General features: G+C 38.0%; 1 protein-coding gene across 1 annotated transcript in view; it reads right to left on the bottom strand.

The window, feature by feature from the left end:
- iglon5 (IgLON family member 5) overlaps window positions 1-26,442 on the bottom strand; it is a 393,843-nt gene that overhangs the window by 75,154 nt on the left and 292,247 nt on the right. The window contains 1 exon segment of the mRNA NM_001017775.2: window positions 8,661-8,742. Coding sequence (NP_001017775.2) covers window positions 8,661-8,742 — 82 coding nt within the window.

Below are 26,442 nucleotides of genomic sequence, written 5' to 3'. Positions count from 1 at the left end.
ACCAAGTACAAACACAGATACACTGACACTGAAGAGTGGTAATCTTGTTTGTAATATCATAGAAATTTATGATAGTGTCATTTTAATTTTTCATGACAAATTCAGTTTGTACCCCTGTAGCAGTTCTAAAATTCAAGACACAATTATACTAGCCATGATCAGTATAATATGATCATGTTTATGACAGATTTATAACAAGTTATGTTGTCTGATGATGTCAAGCTGTCATGACAAAGATAAATACAAGTTATGATGTATTAATTTATGTCATGTTTATTCATTCATTATTTTTTTTGGCTTTGTCCCTTTTTTAATCAGTGGTCGCCACAGTGGAATGAACCACCAACTTATCCAGCACATGTTTTACGCAGCGGATGCCCTTCCAGCCGCAACCCATCACAGGGAAACACTTTCATTCAAACACATCCACTATGGATAATTTTAGCTTACCCAATTCAACATGTCTTTGGACTTGTTTGGAAAACCGGAGCACCTGGAGGAATCCCACGCAAACACGCGGAGAACATGCAAACTCCACACAGAAATCCCAACTGACCCAGCCGAGGCTCGAACCAGCGACCTTCTTGCTGTGATTGTCTTGTCTTGCTTTATAACAGTTGGCATAAGTATGCAGAAAATCTCATGAATACCTTCCCAGCAGACACAAAAGGACATAAGTCGTTAATATTAGGTTAGATTTAAGTCACCAGTGTCTAAGGACAAAGTTATTTTAATGTCCAATAAAGACGTGAAGTGACATTGATATTTGGTTGATTTTAGGTTGTGTTAGAAAGTGACCAAAATCCAACGTCGAGCGAACATCTTAAACCAACGTCATATTGACGTCAATTACTAACATTTATTCGTCAGGTATGGCAACCAAAATCCATCATCTGACAGACAAAGTGGTAACATCCACACAATGTCAAGCTGTAACACCATTAGACGGTGATATTTGGTTGTTTTTAGGTTGCGTTGGAGTCAGCCTGACGTTGAGTTCTGATGTCAACCCGATTTTAATTTCCAAACAAAATGCATCATTCCACGACGGGTACAACGTCAATCTTACGTCATGTAGACGTCCAGTGTCTGCTGGGTTAGGAATACCCCTGCCACTACTTTGAAAATCATGGGGTCTGAACTCCCGTCGGTCTTATGCCACCCAACCCGCTCCAAGCTGGTATCAAACCGGCAACCGGCAAGAGTTGGTTGCTCTACCAAGAAGGCTAAAGACGATGGCCTCTCGCATCTGTCTCTAGAGCACCTTTAGAGGTCAGAGGAGTGAGGTTTACCTGCAGAGCACCTACTGGCTGGTCTTTGCTACACTCACCCCCATATACCTCACTCCCATCTGGGTCACGGCACCAATGTAACCCTGCTGGTCCTACGCCACCCAACCCGCTTCAAGCTGGTATCGAACCGGCAACCTTCCGCATGGGAGTCGGTTGCTCTAACAAGGAAGCTAAAGACCATGACTCCTAGCGTTCGTCGTAAGAGCACCTTTAGAGGTCAGAGGAGTGCACCTACAGCACCTACTAGCTGGCCTCCGTTACATTGGCATAAAAGAAAGTGTTTTTTGATCTTAATATACCTTTAAAACAGCAAAATTTGTCATTTTTAGACTGTTCGTCAATTACCCAAAGCCTTATTTCACTTGTTTTAAAGGAACACTCAAAAAAATTCTGTTCCTTTAAATAAGAACAAGTCATTTCCAGATTAAGTTTTAAGGCCAATTACTACAATGTCACAAATCGAGCACTAGTGAAACTGCGTGAAACTTTCTGTGTGAATGTTTCTTTTGTAATCGTCACAACTCACTCATAAGGTCTGGATCATTAACCAGCTCATTACACGACTAATCAGACCAGTGCTGATTGCTTCAAGACCGTAGAGAGTCAGAAAAAAAACAAACAATCTAAATTAAAGAGGGAGTGATTACACCAGAACCTAAAAATTGCACCAGAAAAGAATTTATACACGTACAAATGGTCTACAAACATGGATAAACCACTCCGCGTTTGCTTCAGGGTTTTAAATGTGCTTTATTCAATTCATGGCAATAAAACGGTTAACAATGAAAAGATGGCTTTGATTGAACCCATAAAAAGCTTTTGTCCCAATGTCCTGGCAGTCGTGTTCAAATCTTTGGCTGGCACTGTACGCTTTGCGGAGAATGCATCTTTTTAATATTGCTCTGGAGATCTGCCCTCAAAAAAAAAAGCTTTTTACTTCATCCAAAAAGTGATTCACGTTTGTTAGTGAGTAAGCCCTCTTTTAGAACATTTAGACTTATATAAATTATTTGTCATGCGGTAATATGGATCATGCTTTGAAGCAACATTGCGTGGGTGCAGATTGGATATGAGTACTATAAAAAAAACACTGCAAATTTGAAGTGCTTTTATTTTAGATTTTTTATTTCAACATTTATGTTTATCTATAATCCTCAGGTGGCATGGTGACTCTGCACTGTCACCTCACAGTAAGAAAGTTGCTGGTTCGAGTCCCAGCTGGGCCAGTTGGCATTTCTGTGTGAAGTTTGCATGTTCTCCCCATGTTAGCAACCCAAGCTCATTCTGAAAACGTAGTCCCGCGGACGTTTCTGGAGACAGCGGAATACGTCCCGGCAGGTACGTACGGCTGCATTTATTTTTTTTAAGTGAACGCTGCGGGGCGGTCAGACGCTGTTCCCTTTTGCGCTTGCTGGCCGGCCGGCCGACCGGCCGACCGCTTACCTCCTTGTGGAGGGCTTTTCCGCTGCAACCCGTTTGTCCACTCAGCTCACCGCGTACGTCGGCAGGCTCGAGATGCGGAGAGGAGCTGACCACGGCAATCAGTTTCGAGTCCGGGGAAGAGCGGTTCCAGCAATCAGGTAAGACAAAAACAGAATCCCAAAAATTAAGTGAACAAATTTCGTAACAGGGTGAGGATGCAGTGAAATCCGAAAATGTGGTAGAAAAAAAAAAATCAGGGCTTTTCTTTTTTTAGGACAGCTTTTGTAAACTGTCGCTCGGGTTTAGGGAAGCGAGCGGGCGGGCGGGTCAATCGGTAAAATTGGTTGGGTTCAGGGAAGGAGGAGGGCGGGTCAGCCGATTGGCCGGTCGCGCAGTCAATCATCCGGTCAGTCGGACAGCGGCCTCTGGTGGGTTCACGTGAGAACAGCACGGGCGCGAACTGCGCTCGCGTGAGGCGTTTGAGATGCGAAAAAGCGCACAACAGCGGCCTCTTGCGGATTCGCAAAAACAAAAACTGCAGCCGTACGTACCCGCCGGGATGTATTCCGCGGTCTCCAGAATCACCCGCAAGACTACGTTTCCACAATGAGCCCGGGTTGCATGTTAGCATTGTTGATGCCAAATTCTGACCCTACCATCCCAATGAGGCAGCAGAAATAGAGACTCATCAGAGCAGGCAACGTTTCTTCCAATCTTCTATTGACCGATTTTGGTGAACCTGTGCGAATAGTATCCACAGTTTCCTGTTCTTAGCTGACAGGAGCGGCACCCGGTGTGGTCTTCTGCTGCTGTAGCCCATCTGCCTCAAGGTTGGACGTGTTGTGTGTTCAGAGATGCTCTTCTGCAGAGCTCAGTTGTAACGAGTGCTTATTTGAGTTACTGTTGCCTTTCTATCAGCTGGAACCAGTCTGGCCATTCTCCTCTGACCTCTGGCATCAACAAGCCCTTTGCGCCCACAGAACTGCCGCTCACGGGATAATTTCTCTTTTTCGGACCACATATTTACAAAGTAAAGATCGGAGGCTATAAATGTGGCGGTAAACTTAGAGATTATGGCGCATAATATAAGCATCATTTGCATCCAGTCACCAGATTGCTAATTAAACAGTCGGATTTGAGTGGTTTTGTCAGTAGAAGCCCAAAAGCTTCTCTACACAGTGACTAATTGAGTTTCAAAAGAGACTTTGCAAAAGCTGACAGTGATAAAGATGACTGAAAGCATTTCAAATGAAAAACCCTGCCATACGAACACAACACAGTGCTGGAGATGCAGTTAGCTGAAGTCTGTCAGAACACATTCACTTCACTGCTCATAATCGCATCTTTTGCCTGCTGGCATTTGTAAATAATGCACAAATGCAGTTCTGAGCCTGGTCGATTCTTTGCATCAAGTATCGCCAGCGTTTAACAGCATGTCTGAGAAGCAGATGTAGGAAGCCGCATCAAAAACGGCAAGATAAATAAGGAATTAAAGTTGCTGTCGCTAAATAAACACCACGTGCAGTGAATGCAGTTCACCTCTAGATGTCACTGCTCTGTTCTGCTCTTTATATTCGGAAATCGTGACACAATAAGGCTTAAATATCACTCACATTCATGTCAGCTTTGACTTTCAGCGTATCAAACTGTGATATCACATCAATTCCCATTCCCGGAGCAGTTGTGTGGAATAATAATATGGTGCTTTTGAGAATATGAACCCCTGACTGAAGGTTCACGAGTTCAATTGCTGGCTGATAGACTGAAGGCAAACCATTTCTGCCTGGAAACTGACTCACACATGAGAGTGAAATTAAAATATTAAAAAAAGTCTAAAACATTAGCTAATAACATTGACCGAATTTATTTTCATTGACTAACCTTCACACATATAAACATATGTCATAATGTATTGTTCATAGTTTGGTCACATATTAATGTGATTGCTACTGTACGTAATTTACACTCACCGGCCACTTTATTAGATACACCTGTCCATATTTATCGTTAACGCAAATTTCTAATCAGCCAATCACATGGCAGCAACTCAATGCATTTAGGCATGTAGACATGATCAAGATGATCTGATGCAGTTCAAACTGAGCATCAGAATAGGGAAGAACTATCGTGTAATTTTTTAAATATTTGTCAGTTTTCCCGAAGCAAATAGGAAAAATACTAATCAAACTGAAATAAAATGTATTTATTATTTTGTGCAATATGCAGTGGCGCAGTGGGGAGTGCTGTCGCCTTACAGCAAGAAGGTTGCTGGTTCGAGCCTCGACTGGGTCAGTTGGCGTTTCTGTGTGGAGTTTGCATGTTCTCCCCATGATGGCGTGGGTTTCCTCTGGGTGCTCCGGTTTCCCCCCACAGTCCAAAGACATGTGGTACAGGTGAATTGGGTAGGCTAAATTGTCCTTAGTGTATGAGTGTGTATGGATGTATCCCAGAGATGGGTTGCAGCTGGAAGGGCATCTGCTGCGTAAAACATATGCTTGATAAGTTGGCGGCTCATTCCGCTGTGGTGACCCCAGATTAATAAAGGGACTAAACTGGAAAGAAAATGAATGAATGAATGAATTTTGTGCAGTTTGTATGCGTTTAGGCATTTATGGACAGTTTTGGTCTGGAAAAATGCAAGTTATTTTTGCTCATTTTTATTTCCTTTTATTGACTGTTAGTTTCATATTTATTTATTGTGAATTTTAAATTCTATTTTTTGCAGACAATTTTTTTTAAATCTTTATCTTTATTCTTAGTTTTATTAACTCTTAAGTAATTTTAGACATTTTAAGGTGAAAAATGCAAGTTATTTTTGCAAATTTTTATTTTTATCATTGACTTTTAGTTTCAGTTTTTTATTGTGAATTTTAAATTCTATTTTAGCAGACAAATGTTTTTAGATCTTTAGTTTTAGTCTTAATTTTGTAAACTCTTTGGTGATTTTAGACGTTTTTGAGGTGAAAAATGATGATTATTTTTGCTAAATATTACTTTATTTCAGTTTTTTAGTGACTTTTGTTCGGTTTACTTTTAATTTATTGAGAACTTTGTTTAATTTCTAATAAAGAAAATGTTTTAGACCAACACTGTAGCTGTAGTTTCATTCTGAGTTTAAGTTTTGTGAGTGTTTTGGCATTTTTCTGGCACTGGAAGACAATTATTGTTTTTGCTAATTATTATTTAATTTTAGGTAATTTTTCAGTGACTGTTGTTAGTTTCGTTTTGTTTGACTTGTTCATTTATTGTGAATTTTTAATTGTATTTTAATTGTACTATTGACCAAAAGTTCTAGTCTGAGTTTGAATAAAATGACAGTACTCATCTGTCATTTTCCTGTTGCTGCTGGTGTTAGTCGTGTGCTTTGTGTGCATTTAGGCACCTTGGACAGTTTTTGCACAGGAAACCATCACCTCTGTCTGGCTACACTGTATGCAGGTGCATTGTGGAGCCACCTCAGAACCACACTCTCTCCTTCCAGGACGGTAATGTTATCAGGCAAGTGTCCGAACCCAGCCACCTGAGCTTCGTTTTAGTCTTAGTTTTGTAAGCATTCAGCTGTTTTTGGGGGGCTTGAAAACAGTTACTATTTTTAGCGAATGATTACTTTATTTCTGTTTTTCAGTGTTTTCAGCTTTACTTTTTCATTCATTGTGCATTTATTTTAGTTTAGTTAACAAAAATGTTTTTGACAAATAGTTTTATTTTTATGAGTGTTTTGGCAGTTTTTGTGGATTGAAAAGCAATTATTGTTTTATTTCAGTCTATCTGGCAAGGTGTGATGCGGAGTCACCTCAAAACCACACTCTTTCCTTCCAGGACGGTAATGTTGTCGGGCAAGTGCCTGAACTCAGCAGCCTTTTAGTTTGTGAGCGTTTAGGTGGTTTTTGGACATTTGTTAGGACTGGATAATGATTTATATATTTTTACTAACTATTACATTATATCAGTTTTTCAGTGACTGTTGTTAGTTTTACTTTTTCATTTCCTGTGAATTTTTTGTTTTATTTCAGTTAAGGAAAAATGTCTTAGTCTTAGTTTTGTGATTGTTTTGGCAGTTTTTTTGGACTGAAAAACAATTAAAATGTTATTTCGGCTAGTGTTTCACTGACTGTTGTTTTGTTTAATTTTTTTATTCATTGTGAATTTTTCATTCTATTTTCACTATTGTGCAATAGTTTCATTAAAATGACCTTGAGCAGTACTCATATGCCATTTTCCTGTTGCTGCTGGTGTTTGTTGTGTGCTTTGTGTGCATTTAGGCATTTCTTGGACAGTTTTTGGGCAGGAAATCATCAACTCTATCTGGCAAGTTTTGATGTGGAGTCACCTCACAATGCTCTCTCCTTCCGGACAGTAATGTTGACGGGCAAGTGTCCGAACTCGAGCTTAGTTTTTAGTTTTGTAATCATTTAGTTGTTTTTTAATCATTTTTGGGCAGGAAAATGTTATTGTTTTGGGAGTTATTACTTAATTTCAGTTTTTCAGTGACTGTGACAATTATTATTTTTGCTAATTATTATTTTATTTTAATTATTTTTTCAATTAAATGTTATTAGTATTGTTTAAAATTACCTTGAGCAGTACTCATATGCCATTTCCCTGTTGCTGCTTGTGTTTGTTGTGTGCTTTGTGTGCATTTAAGCATTTCTTGGACAGTTTTTGGGCAGAAAATCATCAACTCTATCTGGCTAGGTGTGATGCGGAGTCACCTCACTCTCTCCTTCCAGGACGGTAATGTTGTCGGGCAAGTGTCTGAACTCAGCCGCCTGAGCTTAGTTTTAGTCTTAAGTTTAAGTTTTGTAAGCATTTAGGTGTTTTTTCAATCCTTTTTGGGTAGGAAAATGTTATTATTTTGTGAATTATTACTTTATTTAGCTTTTTTAGTGACTGTGACAATTAATATTTTTGCTAATTATTATTTTATTTAAATTATTTTTTCAGTTTATGATGTTAGTATCATTTAAAAAGACCTTGAACAGTACTCATCTGTCATTTCCCTGTTGCTGCTGGTGTTTGTTGTGTGCTTTGTGTGCATTTAGGCATTTCTTGGACAGTTTTTGGGCAGGAAATCATCAACTCTATCTGGCTAGATGTGATGTGGAGTCACCTCAGAACCACACTCTCTCCTTCCAGCACGGCAATGTACTTGGGTAAGTGTCCGAACTCAGCCACCTGAGCTTAGTTTTAGTCTTAAGTTTAAGTTTTGTAAGCATTTAGGTGTTTTTTCAATCCTTTTTGGGCAGGAGAATGTTATTATTTTGTGAATTATTACTTTATTTAGTTTTTTTTAGTGTCTGTGACAATTATTATTTTTGATAATTATTAGTTTATTTCAATATTTTTTTCAGTTTATGTTGTTAGTATCGTTTAAAAAGACCTTGAACAGTACTCATACGCCATTTCCCTGTTGCTGCTGGTGTTTGTTGTGTGCTTTTGGGTGGTTTTGTGTGCATTTAGGCATTTCTTGGACAGTTTTTGGGCAGGAAATCATCAACTCTATCTGGCTAGATGTGATGTGGAGTCACCTCAGAACCACACTCTCTCCTTCCAGCACGGTAATGTACTTGGGTAAGTGTCCGAACCCAGCCACCTGAGCTTAGTTTTAGTCTTAAGTTTAAGTTTTGTAAGAATTTAGGTGTTTTTTCAATCCTTTTTGGGCAGGAAAATGTTATTATTTTGTGAATTATTACTTTATTTAGTTTTTCTTAGTGTCTGTGACAATTATTATTTTTGATAATTATTATTTTATTTAAATTAGTTTTTCAGTTTATGATGTTAGTATCATTTAAAATGACCTTGAACAGTACTCATACGCCATTTCCCTGTTGCTGCTGGTGTTTGTTGTGTGCTTTTGGGTGGTTTTGTGTGCATTTAGGCATTTCTTGGACAGTTTTTGGGCAGGAAATCATCAACTCTATCTGGCTAGGTGTGATGTGGAGTCACCTCAAAACCACGCTTTCCCCTTCCAGGACGGTAATGTTGTCGGGCAAGTGTCCGAACTCGGCCGCCTGAGCTCCACTGGGCCCTGCCAAAGAAAACCAGAGAGGAGACAGTAAGCAAAACAGCAGTTTTTCCAGCAACAGAAGGTCCACTTGATCCCCAAATCCCCCGGGCGGCTCGTCGACTACTGAGTACCTCATTGATCCTGGTCAGGCAGGATTTGTTTTTGTGGTTTCGCTTAGTTATTTGCTAGAAGAGAATAATAAGAGCGCAAAACGCCAGCATGGAGCCGTCAGCGCTGACCGTCAGCGGGCCTGAATAATGATTGGGTTGTGCCCCGTGCGCCGCCTGGCCGTGCACTCGTTGAACAGACCCGATAATGAGCCCGGGGAAGAGGATCCGCACGCAAGCGGCAGAGCGTGAAATGAAGCCACTGCAATGGAAACACACACACACATACACTCACACAAACACTCCCGTGCATAAACGCTGTCACTTGTGTACAAACACATACACGTGTGTTTTCATATGCACAAATAAAGCCGCACACAAGACTCATACTGGGATGTGAAGGACATCAGAGGAAATGTGAATTTGCTCGGCCCTGTTTGCAGGTGGCACCAATTCCTTTTTAGTTTTTTTTTTTTCAAACGCCATTCTTGTTCTTATCTATTCAGGGGTTTGCAAAAACACGCTCCAATTTCCTCTGCAAACAGAGATTAGCGTGCGACCGCTGCTAGCCCTGTCAATGCGGTTACAGTTAAGTACATCTAAAAGAAATGCCACACAAATATTTGCACTACCCAAGATGAACTTTAAAACAAATATACTCATTTAAGATAGTTGCCATGGAAACATTTCACATGTACTGTAATGTAACTTGATGTAAGTAAACTACAACTGAGATGAAATGGTATAAAAACAATATGAAAGTTAAAAAACACTTCAAAATAGGACCAAAAACTACAAAACTATGCAAGTGAGGCTAAAATTACACCGGCCAACCCCATTTGATTTTGTAATTTACTATTTGTAATCATTTTTAGCAATGTTTTTGTGGCATTTTTATTTTCAGATCTTAAGATCAGGTGTTGAATTTTTCCTTTTTTCTTCAAGATTTGTATTTGTTCTATTATACTGTAGCTTAAATGGATTCAACAGATTTTGATAAGAATGAGAAGGAAATCATTAGCAAACAAAACAAACTATCAAATATAACCAACTTATGATTGTAGTTTCTCAGCTACATGACTTAATATTTCATGATCATTTATTTCTCATAGCTTTAGCATCATATGCCATGATTCCACTTTATTTACCAAAATTGAAAGACAGATTTTTCAGAATTTATATTTATATCACATAACATGCCAAACTATATATATATATATATATATATATATATATATATATATATATATATATACAGTTGAAGTCAGAATTATTAGCCCCCCTGTTTACAGTTTTTCTCGATTGCTTGGATGCAGTTGTCTACTGAAACTCCACCTTTTCAAAACAGTTAACACACAGCCCTAAACACCAGCACTCATGGTCAAAATGACCCATTTTGCTTGCAAAAGGCACATATCGTGTCAAAACATTTAAAATACGCAACAAAAGCTAGTTTTACCTTCAAACAACACAACTTGCAAACAGGTATATGAGCTCTTTCAATTAATCATTACACCATGGACAACAAAATACAAAATGCAGAAGTCAGTGCACCAACATTGCTTGTCATTGTAGCCTATTGCCAATGCCATTTGTTGTCTCTATTTGGGCTGTCAAATTTACCTTTTTGCAAATAATTGGATCCAGAATAAGAAATGCTTTGATTAAATTTAAATTGAAATGATTACAATTTTCAAACTGTGGCTGAAAACTAAAATACTGTAAAAACAGACAAACGTAATAAAATACTGTAAATATTAAAGAAAACACATTTAAACCAATGTACAGTCAAATCTATTGGGAGTATAGGACATAGCCACTATTGACCTCCTCTATCCATGCTGGCACAGAACAAACAGACCTTCCACCGTTTTTAATGTTTGCAGACTGATTGCTAATTGAAGATTTGTGTTAAGGAGTGTCAAACCGGTGCTTCAGTGATTTCATACTGATCTTGAAAGTTTCTAATGGTTAGGAATAGATGGTTTCTGTTTGGTTACCATAGCTAAAACAATGGAGTTTGGACTGCTTGAATGACATCCGTGTTAACTGTTTTGAAAAATGGTGAGGAAAATGTGTCAACCCAATGAGAAAGGGTTCACACATTTGCAAGACATGTCTTCTGCTCTGCTGGGATAGTGAAAATAAAATGAAGTGGAACCTAGTTTATTTAACCAGGTCAAAGCAAACAAGAAAAACTGTATTTTTTTCCCCAATTTCTTTTTAACGGAGAGCACATTTCTAAACACATTTCTAAACATATTAGTGTTAATAACTCATCTCTAATAACTGATTTATTTTATCTTTGCCATGATGACAGTAAATAATATTTGACTAGATATTCTTCAAGACACTTCTATACAGCTTAAAGTGACATTTAAAGGCTTAACTAGATTTAGGTTAATTACGCATGTTAGGGTACGTCGGTGGATTTGAGACGCGGAGAGGAGCTGACCACGATGGCAACGACGACCGGGTTCGAGTCCGGGGAAGAGCGGTTCCAGAAATCAGGTAAGACAAAAACAAAATCCAAAAAATAAAGTGAACGAGTTCGTAACAGGGTGAGGATGTGGTGAAATCCGAAAACATGGAAAAAATCAGACGAGGGCTTTTCTTTATCTGGACGGCTTTTGTAAATTGTTGCTTGGGTTTAGGGTAGCAAGCGGGCGGGCGGGTCAATCGGTAAAACTGGTTGGGTTTAGGGAAGGAGGAGGAGGGTGGGTCGGCCGATTAGTGGGTCGCCAGTCAATCATTCAGCCAGTCAGACAGATGGTCACTCAACAGCGACCTCCAGTGGGTTTATGCGAAAATGTTTGCGCCCGCGAAAGACGTTCGAGATGCGAAAAAGCGCACACAACGGCCTCTCGCTGATTTGCAAAAACTATATTTCGCAGAAATGTCCACGGAATTACGCTTTCAGAATTAGCCTAGGTTTGGATTTTCAATTATTGACAATGTTTTCTTACAGGAACATGCATTAAATAAGTTACTGGTGAGTTACTGATGTGCGTTAATGTTCGAGCAACGGCCACTTTAATTATGAGATTAATGTAGCCAGGGACAAAAATTCAGCCCTGAATTTTCAGCCCTGGCACTGTAGCCACACAAATAACCACACCAACACAAATTACCACACCGACACAGCCCCACCCACGGACACGCACATTCACTATTAACTTTGGTGTACAGATGGTGAAATAATATGACATTCTTGCCAGATTTGGATTATGTCCAGGTAACCTCAGATTGGGTCGGCCCATCTTGAAACCAAGCGGCAATTGGCGATTGGGCCAAATGCTTAACATTTATTATTTTTATTATTATTCTTCTTCTTCTTCTTCTTCTTCTTCTTCTTCTTCTTCTTCTTATTATTATTATTATTATTATCATCATCAACATAATAGCATCTAGCAAGAGATAAAAGCTGTCTGCACTTAAAACAGTACATATAAAAAAAAAAAAAAAACTGACCGGCCCACATTTAAAAATTGGTCCGGCCCTTCTGGCATTGGCCTTGGACGCTCTCACTGCTTTCGGTGTGAATGCACAGTAAGTCACTTTGGACAAAAGTGTCTGCTAAAGGACTAAATGTAAATGTGAAGTGAGCAGATGTAAACAGACCCTAGAACTCAAAATTGTGTTGTATTTCACAATTGTTTACATTTCTATGCACTTGTCAGAAGGCCGGGAACACACGCAGAAGCTGTCACAAACAGAACCACATGCGTTTTCATAAGAAAATACAAAGAAATCACACTGTGCTTCAGGACATCAGAGAGGAATTGTGAATTCGCCGGGCCTGTTTGCAGGTGGCACCAACAACGTCAAATTCCTGTTTAGTTTTTCAAACGCCATGCTTGTTCTTATCTATTCACGGTTTGCAAAATACGCTCCAATTTCCTCTGCAAACAGAGATTAGCATGCTATCAGGACTGAGGCCTCCCTCTCTCGCTTAGCCACGTCAACGCTGCCAAAATGCCAGCGTGGCGCCAGCGTCTTCTAGTCCTGCTCATAATCCCTGTCATAACCAGCACTGGCCGTAATATCTGCCGGCCGGCATTGGGTCGTCCTGCCTGCAAGGTTTAATATGGGAAACACAAGTGCATTGGAGAGTTAAGAAGCAGCCGGAAGGTCTTGGTGTTTTAACGTGCATGCGGAGCCAGCGAAGCGACAGCTTGCCAAGAGTGATTGGAGAGAGGAAGACAAAAGGAGACGGCGGATTTTAAGCATGTGATGGCCAAGCGCTGGGCCTTTTTTAATTTGAGAGCGAGCCACGACGGAGGCGCCCCAAATTGCACAGAGTAATGAAAAGGAGCCTGGGCTGCATTGTCATGCGCGCCGCAGCATCGTACACAAATTGCATAAAGCTGCTTTGCATTATCCGCCGAAGTGACCAGCTATGGCACTGCTAAATTAAGTTTTCTCGACTTGCGGCACACAAGGGCACAGACTGATTTAAATCAGAGTAATTGCTTAATCATCTTTCATTATTTTCATTATTAATCATTCTTTATAAGTGCTTCCGTGTGCACATTTCAGCTGGTGTGTTTTTTTATGCTCGACTTATTCTGTATGAATTCTGCAATTGCTTTTTATTCATTTCATAAGAAATAGAAGGTTAAGTTGAGCTTAGCTTGCATTTTGCAATCTATATAAAAATCTTTGCACGAAAAAAAAATTGCATACTGGGAACAGTATTGTAGGGATGGTATACAGTTTGACCCAAAGAACGACCAGTCTGTCAGATGAAGAAGAGCCAGGGTCAGAGATTTAAATAAACAAATCAAGTTTGCTGAAGATAGTTTACAGCAGGCGTGTCCAAACTACGGCCCGCGGGCCATCTGCGGCCCGCAATAAGTTTTGTGGCGGCCCGCGAGGCTTTTTATAAATATCTATAGAATCTGGCCCGCTATACAAAAATGAACGTAATTCAATAAATAACCACCGGGTGTCGCTATTACTTGTTATGATCTATCTATCTATCTATCTATCTATCTATCTATCTATCTATCTATCTATCTATCTATCTATCTATCTATCTATCTATCTATCTGTCTGTCTGTCTGTCTGTCTGTCTGTCTGTCTGTCTGTCTGTCTGTCTGTCTGTCTGTCTGTCTGTCTGTCTGTCTGTCTGTCTGTCTGTCTGTCTATCTATCTACACACAGTTGAAGTCTGAATTATTAGCCCCTCTTTGATTTATTTCTTCTTTTTTAAATATTTCCCAAATGATGTTTAACAGAGCTAGGACAATTTTTACAGTATGTCTAATAATATTTTTTCTTTTGGAGAAAGACTTTTGTTTTATTTCGGCTAGAATAAAAAGTGGTTTAAATTTTTTTATGAACCATTTTAAGGTCAAAATTATTAGCCCCTTAAGTCTTCAGAAAAAAAACATTGTTATAAAATAACTTGCCTAATTACCTTAACTTGACTAGTTAACTTGATTAACCTAGTTAAGCCTTTAAATGTCACTTTAAGCTGTATAGAAGTGTCTTAAAAATATCTAGTCAAATATTATTTACTGTCATCATGGCAAAGATAAAATAAATCAGTTATTAGAAATGAGTTACTAAAACTATTATGTTTAGAAATGTGTGGAAAAAAATCTTCTCTCCGTTAAACAGAAATTGGTGAAAAAATAAACGGGGGCTAATAATTTAGGGAGGCTAACAATTCTGACTTCAACTGTATATATATATATATATATATATATATATATATATATATATATATATATATATATATATACACACACGTGTCTGTGTGATGTATGTAAAATTTGGCCCGCGACAACGTTTGTTTTTTTGCATCTGGCCCTCGGCCCAAAAAGTTTGGACACCCCTGGTTTGCAGTTTCATCAGCAAAAACCAGCTTCAACACTCGCAATGAGTTCCTATTCCGCTCTGCTTACAATCACCAATCAATAGCAATTATACTCTCACATAGTCATTAACTACGTCACACATATAGGTGTTGTAACCTGATTGGTTAAAACACAGATAGACTTGGAAAATTTCCACATGGGGTTTATGCGTATATTCTGTACAATATCTTTAGCATAAACGTCAGACATGCACTAGACTTTTTTAGAGCTGACTCCAGACCTGTGAAATGCTAAACCAGGGACACAATAGACGCAAGAGACCATCTGTGTTGAAAACTCAAGGATTGTTTCTCGTACGTTCAGCTGTGTTTTCAAACTGGTTCAAGACTGCTTTCCATCAACAGTCTGCTACAACAGGGGTTCCCAAACTTTTCAGCCCGCGACGCCCAAAATAACAATGCCAGTGACTCGCGACCCCCAATATCCTCTGAGGTGGTTATAAATACAGAAACCTTGCATGCAATGACGCAGACACACCAATTAAATTTGTGTCAGTGCTTAAAATGTGCCAGAAAGTATAACCTGATGTTATAAAATCAAAATGCATCTGACGCTAATTGCTGCCTTTAATATAATGTAATTACCCCAGGGGCGCAATCCAATAGAACTAGTAACTATAAGCTACTATAGTAACTATATAGTATATAGTAACTATAAACAACTATTTTTATTTTCAGTATAGTTATGGATAAAATATGTTAATTCTTATGGTTTAATAAAAATAAACAAACCAGGCGACCCCCCTTCATTGCCCCGCGACCCCTCGGGGGGTCCTGACCCCCACTTTGAGAACCCCTGTGCTACAACATCCTCACTACACACAGTGTCTATCTACATAAGAATAATCTCTTTAAAAGAATAAACCGTAAAAATAGCAAAATCCCTTTTAGACAGCATTAACTCATAGAAATAACAATAGAAACAGTTTCTTTCAATCCAAGTTCCAATCAAGGTCTCCGTGACCTCTGACCTAGTTTGGTGGTTTCTGAAAATAGTTATAAAGGGACAGGCAAATGCACCGAACATTCTTATATTAAGCAACGTGTTAACTTATTCTTTAAATAAAATCAATTCAAAGTTAAATACTCATTCAAATAATCAAATAATTATATTTAATAAAAATAATGAGAAACAAGATGATGAGAAAAGGATAAATGTTGATTCATGCTGAGATGGATTGGAAGGTATAAATCCGAATTGTTCAGTATATTGTACAGTGTGCACTATATATAGTTCTGAGAAGTATAGATGGAATGTATTGAAGCATGGAATACTTGAATTATCTATTAGGGCTAAATACAGCAATAGAGTAAAAGTCAGAATTATAAGCCCCCCTGTTTATTTTTCCTCCAATTTCTGTTCCACAGAGAGCAGATTTTTTTATAACACATTGCTTAACATAATATTTTAATAACTCATCACTAATAACTGAATTATTTTATCTTTGCCATGATGACAGTAAATCATATTTGACTATATATTTTTCAAGACACTTCTATACAGCTATACATTTAAAGGCTTAACTAGGTTAATTAGGTAAAGTAGGCAGGTTAGGGTAGTTAGGCAAGTTATTGTATAACAATGGTTTGTTTTGTAGACTACTGAAAAAGAAATAGCCTAAAGGGCTAATAATTTCGTCCATAAAATGGTGGTTAAAAAATTAAAAACTGCTTTTATTCTAGTCGAAATAAAACAAATCAGACTTTCCCCAGAAGAAAAAATATGATCAGACATACTGTGAAAAATTCCTGAATCTGTTCAACATCATTTGGGAAATATTTAAAAAAGAAGAAAAAATTCTACAGTGGGCTAATAATTATGTACATATTATAGGCTAATATTACACATATATTTACCCCTAAACCCAACCATAACTGTAAATTATTCCCAAAATCAGAGGGGAGTGAATAATAGTTGGATTACAATCATTCACCCAATCAATTTTAAAGAATCATTCATTCAAAATAATTTTATGTCAAAAGGAAAAATAAGATTTTAATTGCCCCAGATTTTGCTTACCCCACTGGCAGATTATTTTGCTTGTTTTAAGAAAAAAACTCACTTAATATTGGCATATTATTTCTGAAAACAAGACTATATGTTTTGCTTGCCTAGAAAATGCTTCTTGATATAAGAATTTTTAGACATTTGTACTAGAAACAAGACAAAAATTTAAGTAAGAAAAAATTTTTTTTTCAGTGTATTTAGTTATAATTAAAAAACCCTTTACTCCCCAATATTAAGGCAAGGCAAGGCAAGTTTATTTATATAGCACATTTCATACACAGTGGCAATTCAAAGTGCTTTACACAGACAAGAATAAAAGAAACAAGTAAAATAAAAATAAAAACAAATAATAAAAATGAGTAAAAAAAAAAGCATCAAACAGGTAAAATGTGATATAAAAGAATGAAGGAATATTAGGTTACATGTTTTTTTTTTTTTTTTTTTTTTTTTTGTGGAGGAATATTATTGAATCCGCTGTAAATGGCTTTAGCGCAGACCTGCTGTTACGGTTTAATTAAGTTGTCTAGGTAAAATAAACGTAACACTTATTAAATTATTACTGAGTAGATGGATGGAAAATACACCAGGACACAAAATTTACATTCAATTTGTTTATTCCTCTTACAAGGAGAAGAAAAATGAAGCCAACAAAAGAGAGGCTTACATGTGTGCGCTTTGTACAATGTATATGTAATAATAATAATAATAAGAAGAAGAAAGAAATACAATCTAAAGTTTTAGGGGAAAAAGGAACTAGAGTGGCGCCAAAGCAAAGAACTAAACAAAACCAAAAGCCACCTAAACTAGAACACAAGACCCCCCCCCTCTAAACTTACTAATAAAAATAAAAATGTGAAAAAGAAACCGAAATCTTCAGCGTTTGCGACGCCACACATAAACTCCCTGAAATAATAAGCAAAAATACAAAATGCGGCGCTCATCCACTTACTTAGTGTTTCTGAACATTGGTCAGGATGGTGCGTCCAGCAGCACCAAACACCCTTTCACTGCTGCTGCTACAGGCCTACATGCATAGATCTGATCTGGCTAATTTAGCAACTTTGGGGTAGGATTGTTTGTTGTTTTACCAGCCAAGAACATCCACTTCATTTTCCATGACAGCGGTTTCAATGTAGCGAGTGGCCTCGTCATCTTCCCTTTCAGCTTTCTGTACATTTCTTGCTGTTTAGCGCTCTACCCGTAATATGCAGTGTATGAGTGATCGCAGAAATACGCAACTAGAATGACAGGTTCTTTCTTTACTGCACTCAAAAAAAAAAAATTGTTGAATGAACATGATTTAATCATGGCACCCTTTATGCATCCAATCCAATCAAGTAAACCTGAACTGCTTTGAACATGTTGTATGAACACAAAGCACATTTGTAGATAAAACATGGTTTCAATATGTCAGTCTAACTTCTTTGCAACTAATTGTCTCAAAATGTTTGTATTGTGTTATTCTAATTAAAATTATTTTAATTTACTCAATGTAACACTAAAGCTTTACTTTAACAAAATTATGTGTTGTTAAATTAACTAGTAAATTTCTGGTTCAATATTTTTGTTTAAATTCATTCATTCATTTTCTTGTCGGCTTAGACCCTTTATTAATCGGGGGTCACCACAGCGGAATGAACCACCAACTCATCCAGCAAGTTTTTCACGCAGCGGATGCCCTTCCAGCCGCAACCGATCTGGGAAACATTCACACACACTCATACACAACGGACAATTTAGCCTACCCAATTCACCTGTACCACATATCTTTGGACTGTGGGGGAAACCGGAGCACCCGGAGGAAACCCACAGGAAGGCATGGAGAACATACAAACTCCACACAGAAATGCCAACTGAGCCGAGGTTCGAACCAGCGACCCAGCGACCTTCTTGCTGTGAGGCGAACGTGCTACCCACTGCGCTACTGCCTCGTTGATTAAATTACATTTTTTAAATTGCAATACTATGAAGCAAGATTTAAAATTAAGTAATTAAACACAAAAAGGACAGAAAACATGTTTTTTATATATATATATATATATATATATATATATATATATATATATATATATATATATATATATATATATATATATATATATATATATATATATATATATATATATATATCTTTTATTATAGCCTTTAGCAGGCACCAATCACATTTAAACAAATTTCTTTTTTAATATTCTGATACAAAATGTTATATAATATCCAAAATTGTAATATGTAATATGAAATGTATAAGAAACATTTAGCCAACAACATAACATGCATAACATTCAAGCTCTTGGGAAAACCAATTCACAAACTGTGCCGAAAACACGCGGTGATACTTTTTCTTGTTGTTTTCGTATGGTGACATCCAAACGCACTACCGCCACCTACTGATATGCGCGAAGTGACTCTCCAGAGTGAGAGTTGTCGATTTGAAGCGTCTCAGTCTCATTGAATCAACATGTTCTGATCAAATTCATTTGATTATTTCTTGATTCAGTTTCAAATAACATGAATTAATCATTTAACATACGTAAACTTGATTTGTTCTTTTTAATCTGACAAATTTTTATTTTGTAAATCCAATACATGCCTAGTTGATTTTTTGAGTGTGGTGGCTGGCCTCATCCAAGTCAAAATTTGCTCCTTTTGACTTCTCCGTCATCTTTTCTTTCACCTTTGCAGGGAGAGAATTTAATGTTGGAACAAACGATTTGATTACTATTTCGCGCTAATCGAAATGCATTACATGACTGTTCATTTACTGCGCAAGCAAAGCCCGGCTCGACCCCTTCTAAAATGATAAAAATCAAACCCGAACCCACCCGAACCCATCGGGTCTCATTGGGTTTGTGCAAAGATCTTCAGCTCTAACTCCCATCCCGCAAGAATCCCACGGCAATCCTGTAACCTGTGGGATTCCCGAAAAAAATGTCATCCTCAGCGCGAATGCATTTGCTATTTAAACAACGTGTGCAAAACGTGAAAATTACTGTTGAGCTGGTCTGAAAATAGCAGCAAATCGCGCCAAACATGTCTTTTTGCACCTCTTTACTTGCGTATAAATTAAAAAAACAGTTCTGAAAGCCAAAGGAGGTTCTAGCAACGAGTACCTGATAAAGAGACTAGCGAGTGTATGACAGCACATCCTGTGCAGTAATCAGCACGCAAGTATTGCATTGCAGACATCCCTGAAATTCTCTGGCCTAAAAGCGCACAGTTGCTATGCACACCAGGACGCATTTTCCTCCTACTCTCCGAGAAGCCAAGGTTTCTTCTCCTGTCGAGCTTTGTTCTTGATGTATGAAACAACCTTGTAGACATCCTGACAAATAACAGCACCGTTCAATGAATCCGGCGTTAAACTTAAAGCAATTCAACTCAAAAATCTCCTCCGTTTACTCATTTCCGCTTCTTCTCTTTACACACACACACTCCAGCATCAAACAGATGATGCACGCACGAGGAAAAGTCCCAATGCATTATGGGGAAGGTTATAAAACGGAGGGGGTTATTCCCAATTCCCTTTTCAATTCTTATCTTCACAGCTCAATTGGCACCTCAGATTTTAATACCTGGCAGGTTCTGCTCCCCAGCTTGGCGTTTTATATCTCTAGCTGGGTCAACACTCACACGCCGCATGCACAAATACGCTTGATTATGAAGTGCTCTATGCTATTTTCGCTCTGTTGTGCAAACCACATCGGTCTTTTCCCAAGGTGTTCCCTGCAGGAATGAGACGGTGGGGCAGGTTTGCTTACTAGGTGAAACACTATTTAGGTGAGAGTGAAAAATGCAGCCGCTAATAAAACAAACGGATGGTGCAATTAAAGAGGACGTTCCAATAAAAATGTAAAATGCCATCGATGTAAAACATAAATAGATGAAGGATGAAGATTGCGGAGAGTTTAACCATCTATGCCGTGTCAAAACTAGAGGCGTGAACCTATACTGGTCTCACGGTTCGGTTCGGTTATGATTATCATGCCTTTGATTCGGTTCAATTCGATATCTCGGTGCATTGACGATGCTTTCCATATACAGTGTTATATTTTAGGGGGGAGGCTATAACCAGCTGTCTGTATAAACCAAGCGGCAACCTCCCGCTCTCTCTCAGGAAGCCAATACGGAAGTAACTAAAACTGCAATTCATCCAAAATTCCGCTAGTCCTGGCCGCTCCTGGCTCCAAAACAGAGCAAATTTTAATTGAGCCCACTGTTAGAATGGCCAACTTTACAGCAGAAAAAAAGCTGTTTACAGCCTGGTACAAAAAAAGATTTTGGTTAATACAGCTAATATTACTCTTCATGACAACTGTGAGGGGGGTAAATTTTTTTATAACTCATCCGTTTCCTTTATATTAAGTTATATTAAGTTTGCATAATTAAGGGCGTGGCCACTTGAGTGACAGCTAGGTCTTGTTGGTCGCCGTCACATCACCTCAGCTGAATCCTGCATTTTAGCCACTGAACTCGGCGTATTTATCGTATTTCTGTGTTGTTTTATGTGGCTTTACACAGTCGACTGCCTTTTGGACTTGTTTCCTACACTTATTTGATGGAATGTCATGCTGAGTGCACGTTATTGTGCTCACAAACCATTCACGTGGCCTCCGTTTCCCATGTGAGTAAAGTTATATACTTATATACATCTCTATACATGTATTCGTTTTATTTAAGATAATTTATCGTTTTTATTTATTTTTTAGAGCTGTAATGCACTCCAGAATCTGACGGATTGATTAGCTGTAGGCTCTAGAACAGTCATCTGAAGAGTTGTCATACAGTGTTATGCTAGATGTCATCAATAGTCTTGCATTTACTAACACAGACTCTATCTGAAGTGTTTGGAAGTAATTCACATTTTCCTCCTGTTGAAAAACGTCATAAGAACAATGTTTAGTGGCTCAATGTATTACAGCAGTGTTTTTAAAAGTCTAAACACTTTATTGATATAGTATACAACCGAGCGCAAGTGGTCAGAATACAAACGAGTCACAGGTGATAAAGTATTACGCGTTTTCCCAAAGTAAAGTGTGTCTGAACCAGGTCCAAGCAAACTGTCAGCAGGTGTCTGTAGCTCCGCTCACTCTCCGCCTCTTTGCCCTTGTTTGGTCTCCCGCCGTGGGTGTGATGACGCGCAAACAAAATAGCGACGGTTGGCCGCGCCTACTTGTGGCTTCTTTTGCGCTCTTTAGAAACCTATGGGTGACGTCACGGATACTACGTCCATATATTACAGTCTATGGTATAAACACACAGACACACAGCACCACACTGTCTCTCATTCAAACACATACACAAACATAGACAGCACCAATCAAACAAACACACACACACACACACACACACACACACTTAAGCCCTCGAAATAGGGAGAGCTCGCGAAGAGCGGAGCAGAAAAACGAAAAAAAAAAAAAAACACTTTTCCGACGGTCCCTTACTTAGAGCTCCTCTCAGCGCGAGCTCTCCCGGCTGAACACATATAGCGAGGGCTTAAACGGAGCAGTGCTCGTAATGTCGGGCAAAAAAAAAAGAAAGACAGCTGTGAAACATAACCAGCTTTGTCTTTTTGTAGGAAACACACTTTAGATCTTTTTAGGCTAAGAGTTTTTTGAGTTATTGCCTTCTATAACTAAATGTGTGTCAGGAATATCGAAAACAAAACCAACTGAACCGCGCTCATTTTCCTGGATATACAGCGCCCTTAGCATTTGCCTATGGTGCCTATGCCACGGGCCGGCCCTGAGTTGGGTGAGTGTTGTAAATACTCGCGCTCACCTCCCTCGCGGCAGAGCGCATAGTAGATAAATGACGTCAGTGCATAATAACCGGTTATGATTATTACTGAACCGATACCGAATTGTCCGCGTCTGCATCGCGGTGCACCGAAGAAACAATTGATTTTGACACCCCTAGTCAAAACTCAATCTGGATCCCTGCAGACCAAAGACAGTGAGTGGAACAGCATGCCAGAACTAGGGGTGGCACAAACTAGTCATATTTAATGCTCTGCCATGATGTTTGATTGATGTCGGCTAGACCAGCTTTTCTCGGTTTCGAGTTTCGCACCCTATACACATTAAAAAAAAATTATATTTGTGCTTTGTTCAAACTACTTACATAGAATGAGCTGAAATTAGTTTATGAAACTTCACTTGAGTACTTTTGGGACAACTTAATTGTTTTATTTTCAATTAATTATTAATCAGTAAGTAGTTTAATTCCTTCATAAATCAAGTGTGTGGATCCCAGTATTTTTTCCAGTGTGCTGCTGCTAAACTCCTTTAAAAAAGGTCATTATGTCTAGTTTTTGACTGGGAAAAGTTAAGAAAAAACACTTGAGATAAGATTATTATTATGTTAGCATTTGTTTCATTTATATATATATATATATATATATATATATATATATATATATATATATATATATATTTATTTTATATTATTTCAATTAGAATTTATGATGCACTTCAAAACATAAATATAAAATAAATAAATAAATAATTAAAAATAATATTACACTTAAAAAAATTACTAAAACATCCACACCATTTATATTATCCCAGCACAAATAAATTAAGTTAACAAATGCCATCGTCCATCGCTGAGCCAGCAACGCGATTCTCCGTCCCGCCCCGTTGCAGCAGCAACCCGCTTGCGAAAAATACACACTTAGACCCTGTTTACACTAACAATCCACGTCCACAGTGGTGTTTCACCTAGCATTTCTGAAAATATCTCCTTCAACATTATACCGCTCAAACCGCACATCACGTGACCACACTAAAACTCATGCGCTGCAGTGTATGCGCCCTTCTGAGCAACCGGGCAGTCTTGCACACAAAACCCCAGAGAGCAGTGCACATCAGACAGTTTCTCAAGGATGTAACGTGATATTTAATTAATATAGTCTCTATCTAGCGACTCTTCTGACTTTTGAATCTATCAGATAACGTGTCATAGTGTCAGTACACTGCTTCAAACTTTCGCTTTCACGCTTGTACCTAGTAATTTTAGTGAAAACCTCAGATATTGTTGGTTGGTTGCTTTTGGTTGTGCGCCTTTTTTACCAACTAAGTTAGTCGACGCCATTATAATGACACAGATCACTCTGCCTAATCATGCCAGGCAAAAGTGATTGACAGGTGGTAATGTGTGTGCAACTTATCTTTATTTTATTTGGTTAGGGTTAAAACAAAGACTGTGCAGGTCAGGTGGATGAAACGGTAGGCTACACATAAATAATTTGTTATGAATGAATGAATTAATTACTTAGAATTTATTAATTCGCCATTTCATTGTTCATCACGATGTTTCATATTAGACATCGTACGATGCCAAATTGGTCGACATTGTCCAGCCCTATAAACAAATTTAAGTGGATTAAACATAAAACAATTATGTTTTCCCAAAAAGCTTATTTTACATATGTAGTTTTAACAAGAAGCAAACTATTTTTGCGGACAACTTAATTGTTTTATGTTCAATCAACTTAAATTAGTAAAAACATATAAGTGAAAATCCTTCATCATGTCTCAACACAAATGAATTGTGTGGAACCCAGCATTTTTTATAGTGTACCGTGCTGCACGTCTTGTAGGCATGTTTGTTCTAATTTGACAATTAGTGCCCTGCAAAGTTGACTTGATTTCAGTTCGGAGGGAGCATAAATGTTTCATTTAAATGTTATTTTAGTGTGTGATATGGGAAGTCATATTGCATTTATTTATAGAGGTATAGTCATTTATTCATTTTCTTTTTGCATTAGTCCCTTTATTAATCTAAGATCACCACTGCGGAATGAACCGCCAACTTATCCAGCACATGTTTTATGCAGCGGATGGATCACTGGGAAACATTTATACACACTCATGTGCACATAACCATTTAAAAAAAGTCACATGTTAATGTGACTAAACTTTTTTCTCTTTTAGGTAAGTTAGGATTATTAAACTTGTTTCTGTTACGCTTAAAAGTAGAATAACGAGAGAGAGAGATTTTTTAAGAAATTGTTATAACTTTTCTTGAAAGTCAAGTTTACATACAATAAGATTATTTTGTCTCTGAAAAAGCTCAGATGATGGTGTCAAGGTTTTGGAAGTTTCTGATTGGCTAATTGACAACATTTGAGTTAATTGGAGGCACAATGGTAGAATAGTATTTAAGGAAAACCTCAAACACACTGCTTCCTTGTGTGACAACAAGGGAAAATCAACAAGCCAGAATCAACAACAAAAACGCCAGATTACAATTTGATAAATTACACTGGGATGGAACTAAGATTGAACTGTTTGGCCATAATGACCAGTGTTACATTTGGAGGATAAATGGGAAAGCTTACAAGCCCAGAAACACCATCCCAACTGTAAAGTATGGGGGCGTCAGCATCATGTTGTAGGGCTGTTTTGCTGCAGGAGGGACTGGTCCACTTCACAGCATAGATGGCATCATGAAGACAGAACATTAAATACTGAAGCAACATCTCTGAACATCAGCCAGGAAATTAAAACTTGGCCACAAATGGGTCTTCCAAACAGACTATGACCCTAAGCATACTGCCAAATTAGTTAAAATGTGCTTTAAAGACAATGGAGTGAAAGTTTTTGGAGTGGCCATCACAAAGCCCTGATCTCAATCCTATAGAAAATGTGTGGGCAGAGTTGAAAAAACTTGTGCGAGCAAGACAGCCTACAAATCTGACTCGGTTACACCAATTCTGTCAGGAGGAATGGGCCAAAATTCCTTCAAACTATTGTGAGAAGCTTGTGGAAGGAGACCCAAAACATTTGACCAAAGTTATACAGTTTAAAAGCAAAGCTAAAAAAAAATACCAAAGAAATGTGTGTAAACTTTTGACTGTCTAGAAATAAATAAAAAATTGTCCCCCCCCCAAAAAAAAATTATTATTCTGGCATTTAGCAAATGTAAATGATTTAGGTAATCCTAACATAGCTAAAATAGTAAACGTTTAGTATAATTTACCATCAGACAATAAAAAAAAATGGTTATGTTCCTTTTTTCTGGTTTCAACTGTATTTGCATCTTGTGTTTTATTAAATTCAAGTATCTTGCGAAATAAAAAATCAAATATTGTGTAGTCAGCATGGAAAACAACAAAAAAGGAATTATATATTAGGAAATATTTATTAAAACTATTTAAAAAAAAACATATCTCTGTTAAACAGCACTTGGGAAATATCTGGAAAAGAATTTACATGCAGTATCAGGATAGCTAATGAGTTTGTGTGTATATGATATAGTATGTATAACGGCGGTTTGAGGATATCACAAAGTGACAAAATCAATCATTTACGACCAATCAAAAAAAGAGCAAGACTACACTGCAGCTGGAAAAGCATTACAAATCAAGCAAAAAGTAAAACTGTCAACCTTAAAAGTGCCATGACGCCGCAGGAGCCGAAGCTGCATGAAAAAAAATGGTTTTCGCCGAAGCAGATCTTTCTCCAGATCATTAACACCATGTTGCAGCTCTGGCATCCATTCAACAGCACTTACACTTCATCTCTTGGTCCAACAACTCAAAGCTCTCTTTAACTCTGTCCTTCAAAGTTAAACGTCTTCCTAAAGCGTCTAGAGAGCCTCAGCCTCATCCTTTAGCTGTTCGCTGGGCCTCAAACAGATGCATCATTTGCTGCGTTCGCTGCTTCAGGGCTTGATTCCCCGAGACCTGTGGGACGTTAATTCAAACATGATTTGTATCCC

Source organism: Danio rerio, chromosome 16 (genome assembly GCF_049306965.1).
Source record: "Danio rerio strain Tuebingen ecotype United States chromosome 16, GRCz12tu, whole genome shotgun sequence".
NCBI classification, from domain to species: domain Eukaryota; kingdom Metazoa; phylum Chordata; class Actinopteri; order Cypriniformes; family Danionidae; genus Danio; species Danio rerio.
This window is presented reverse-complemented; position numbering and strand designations above follow the sequence as displayed.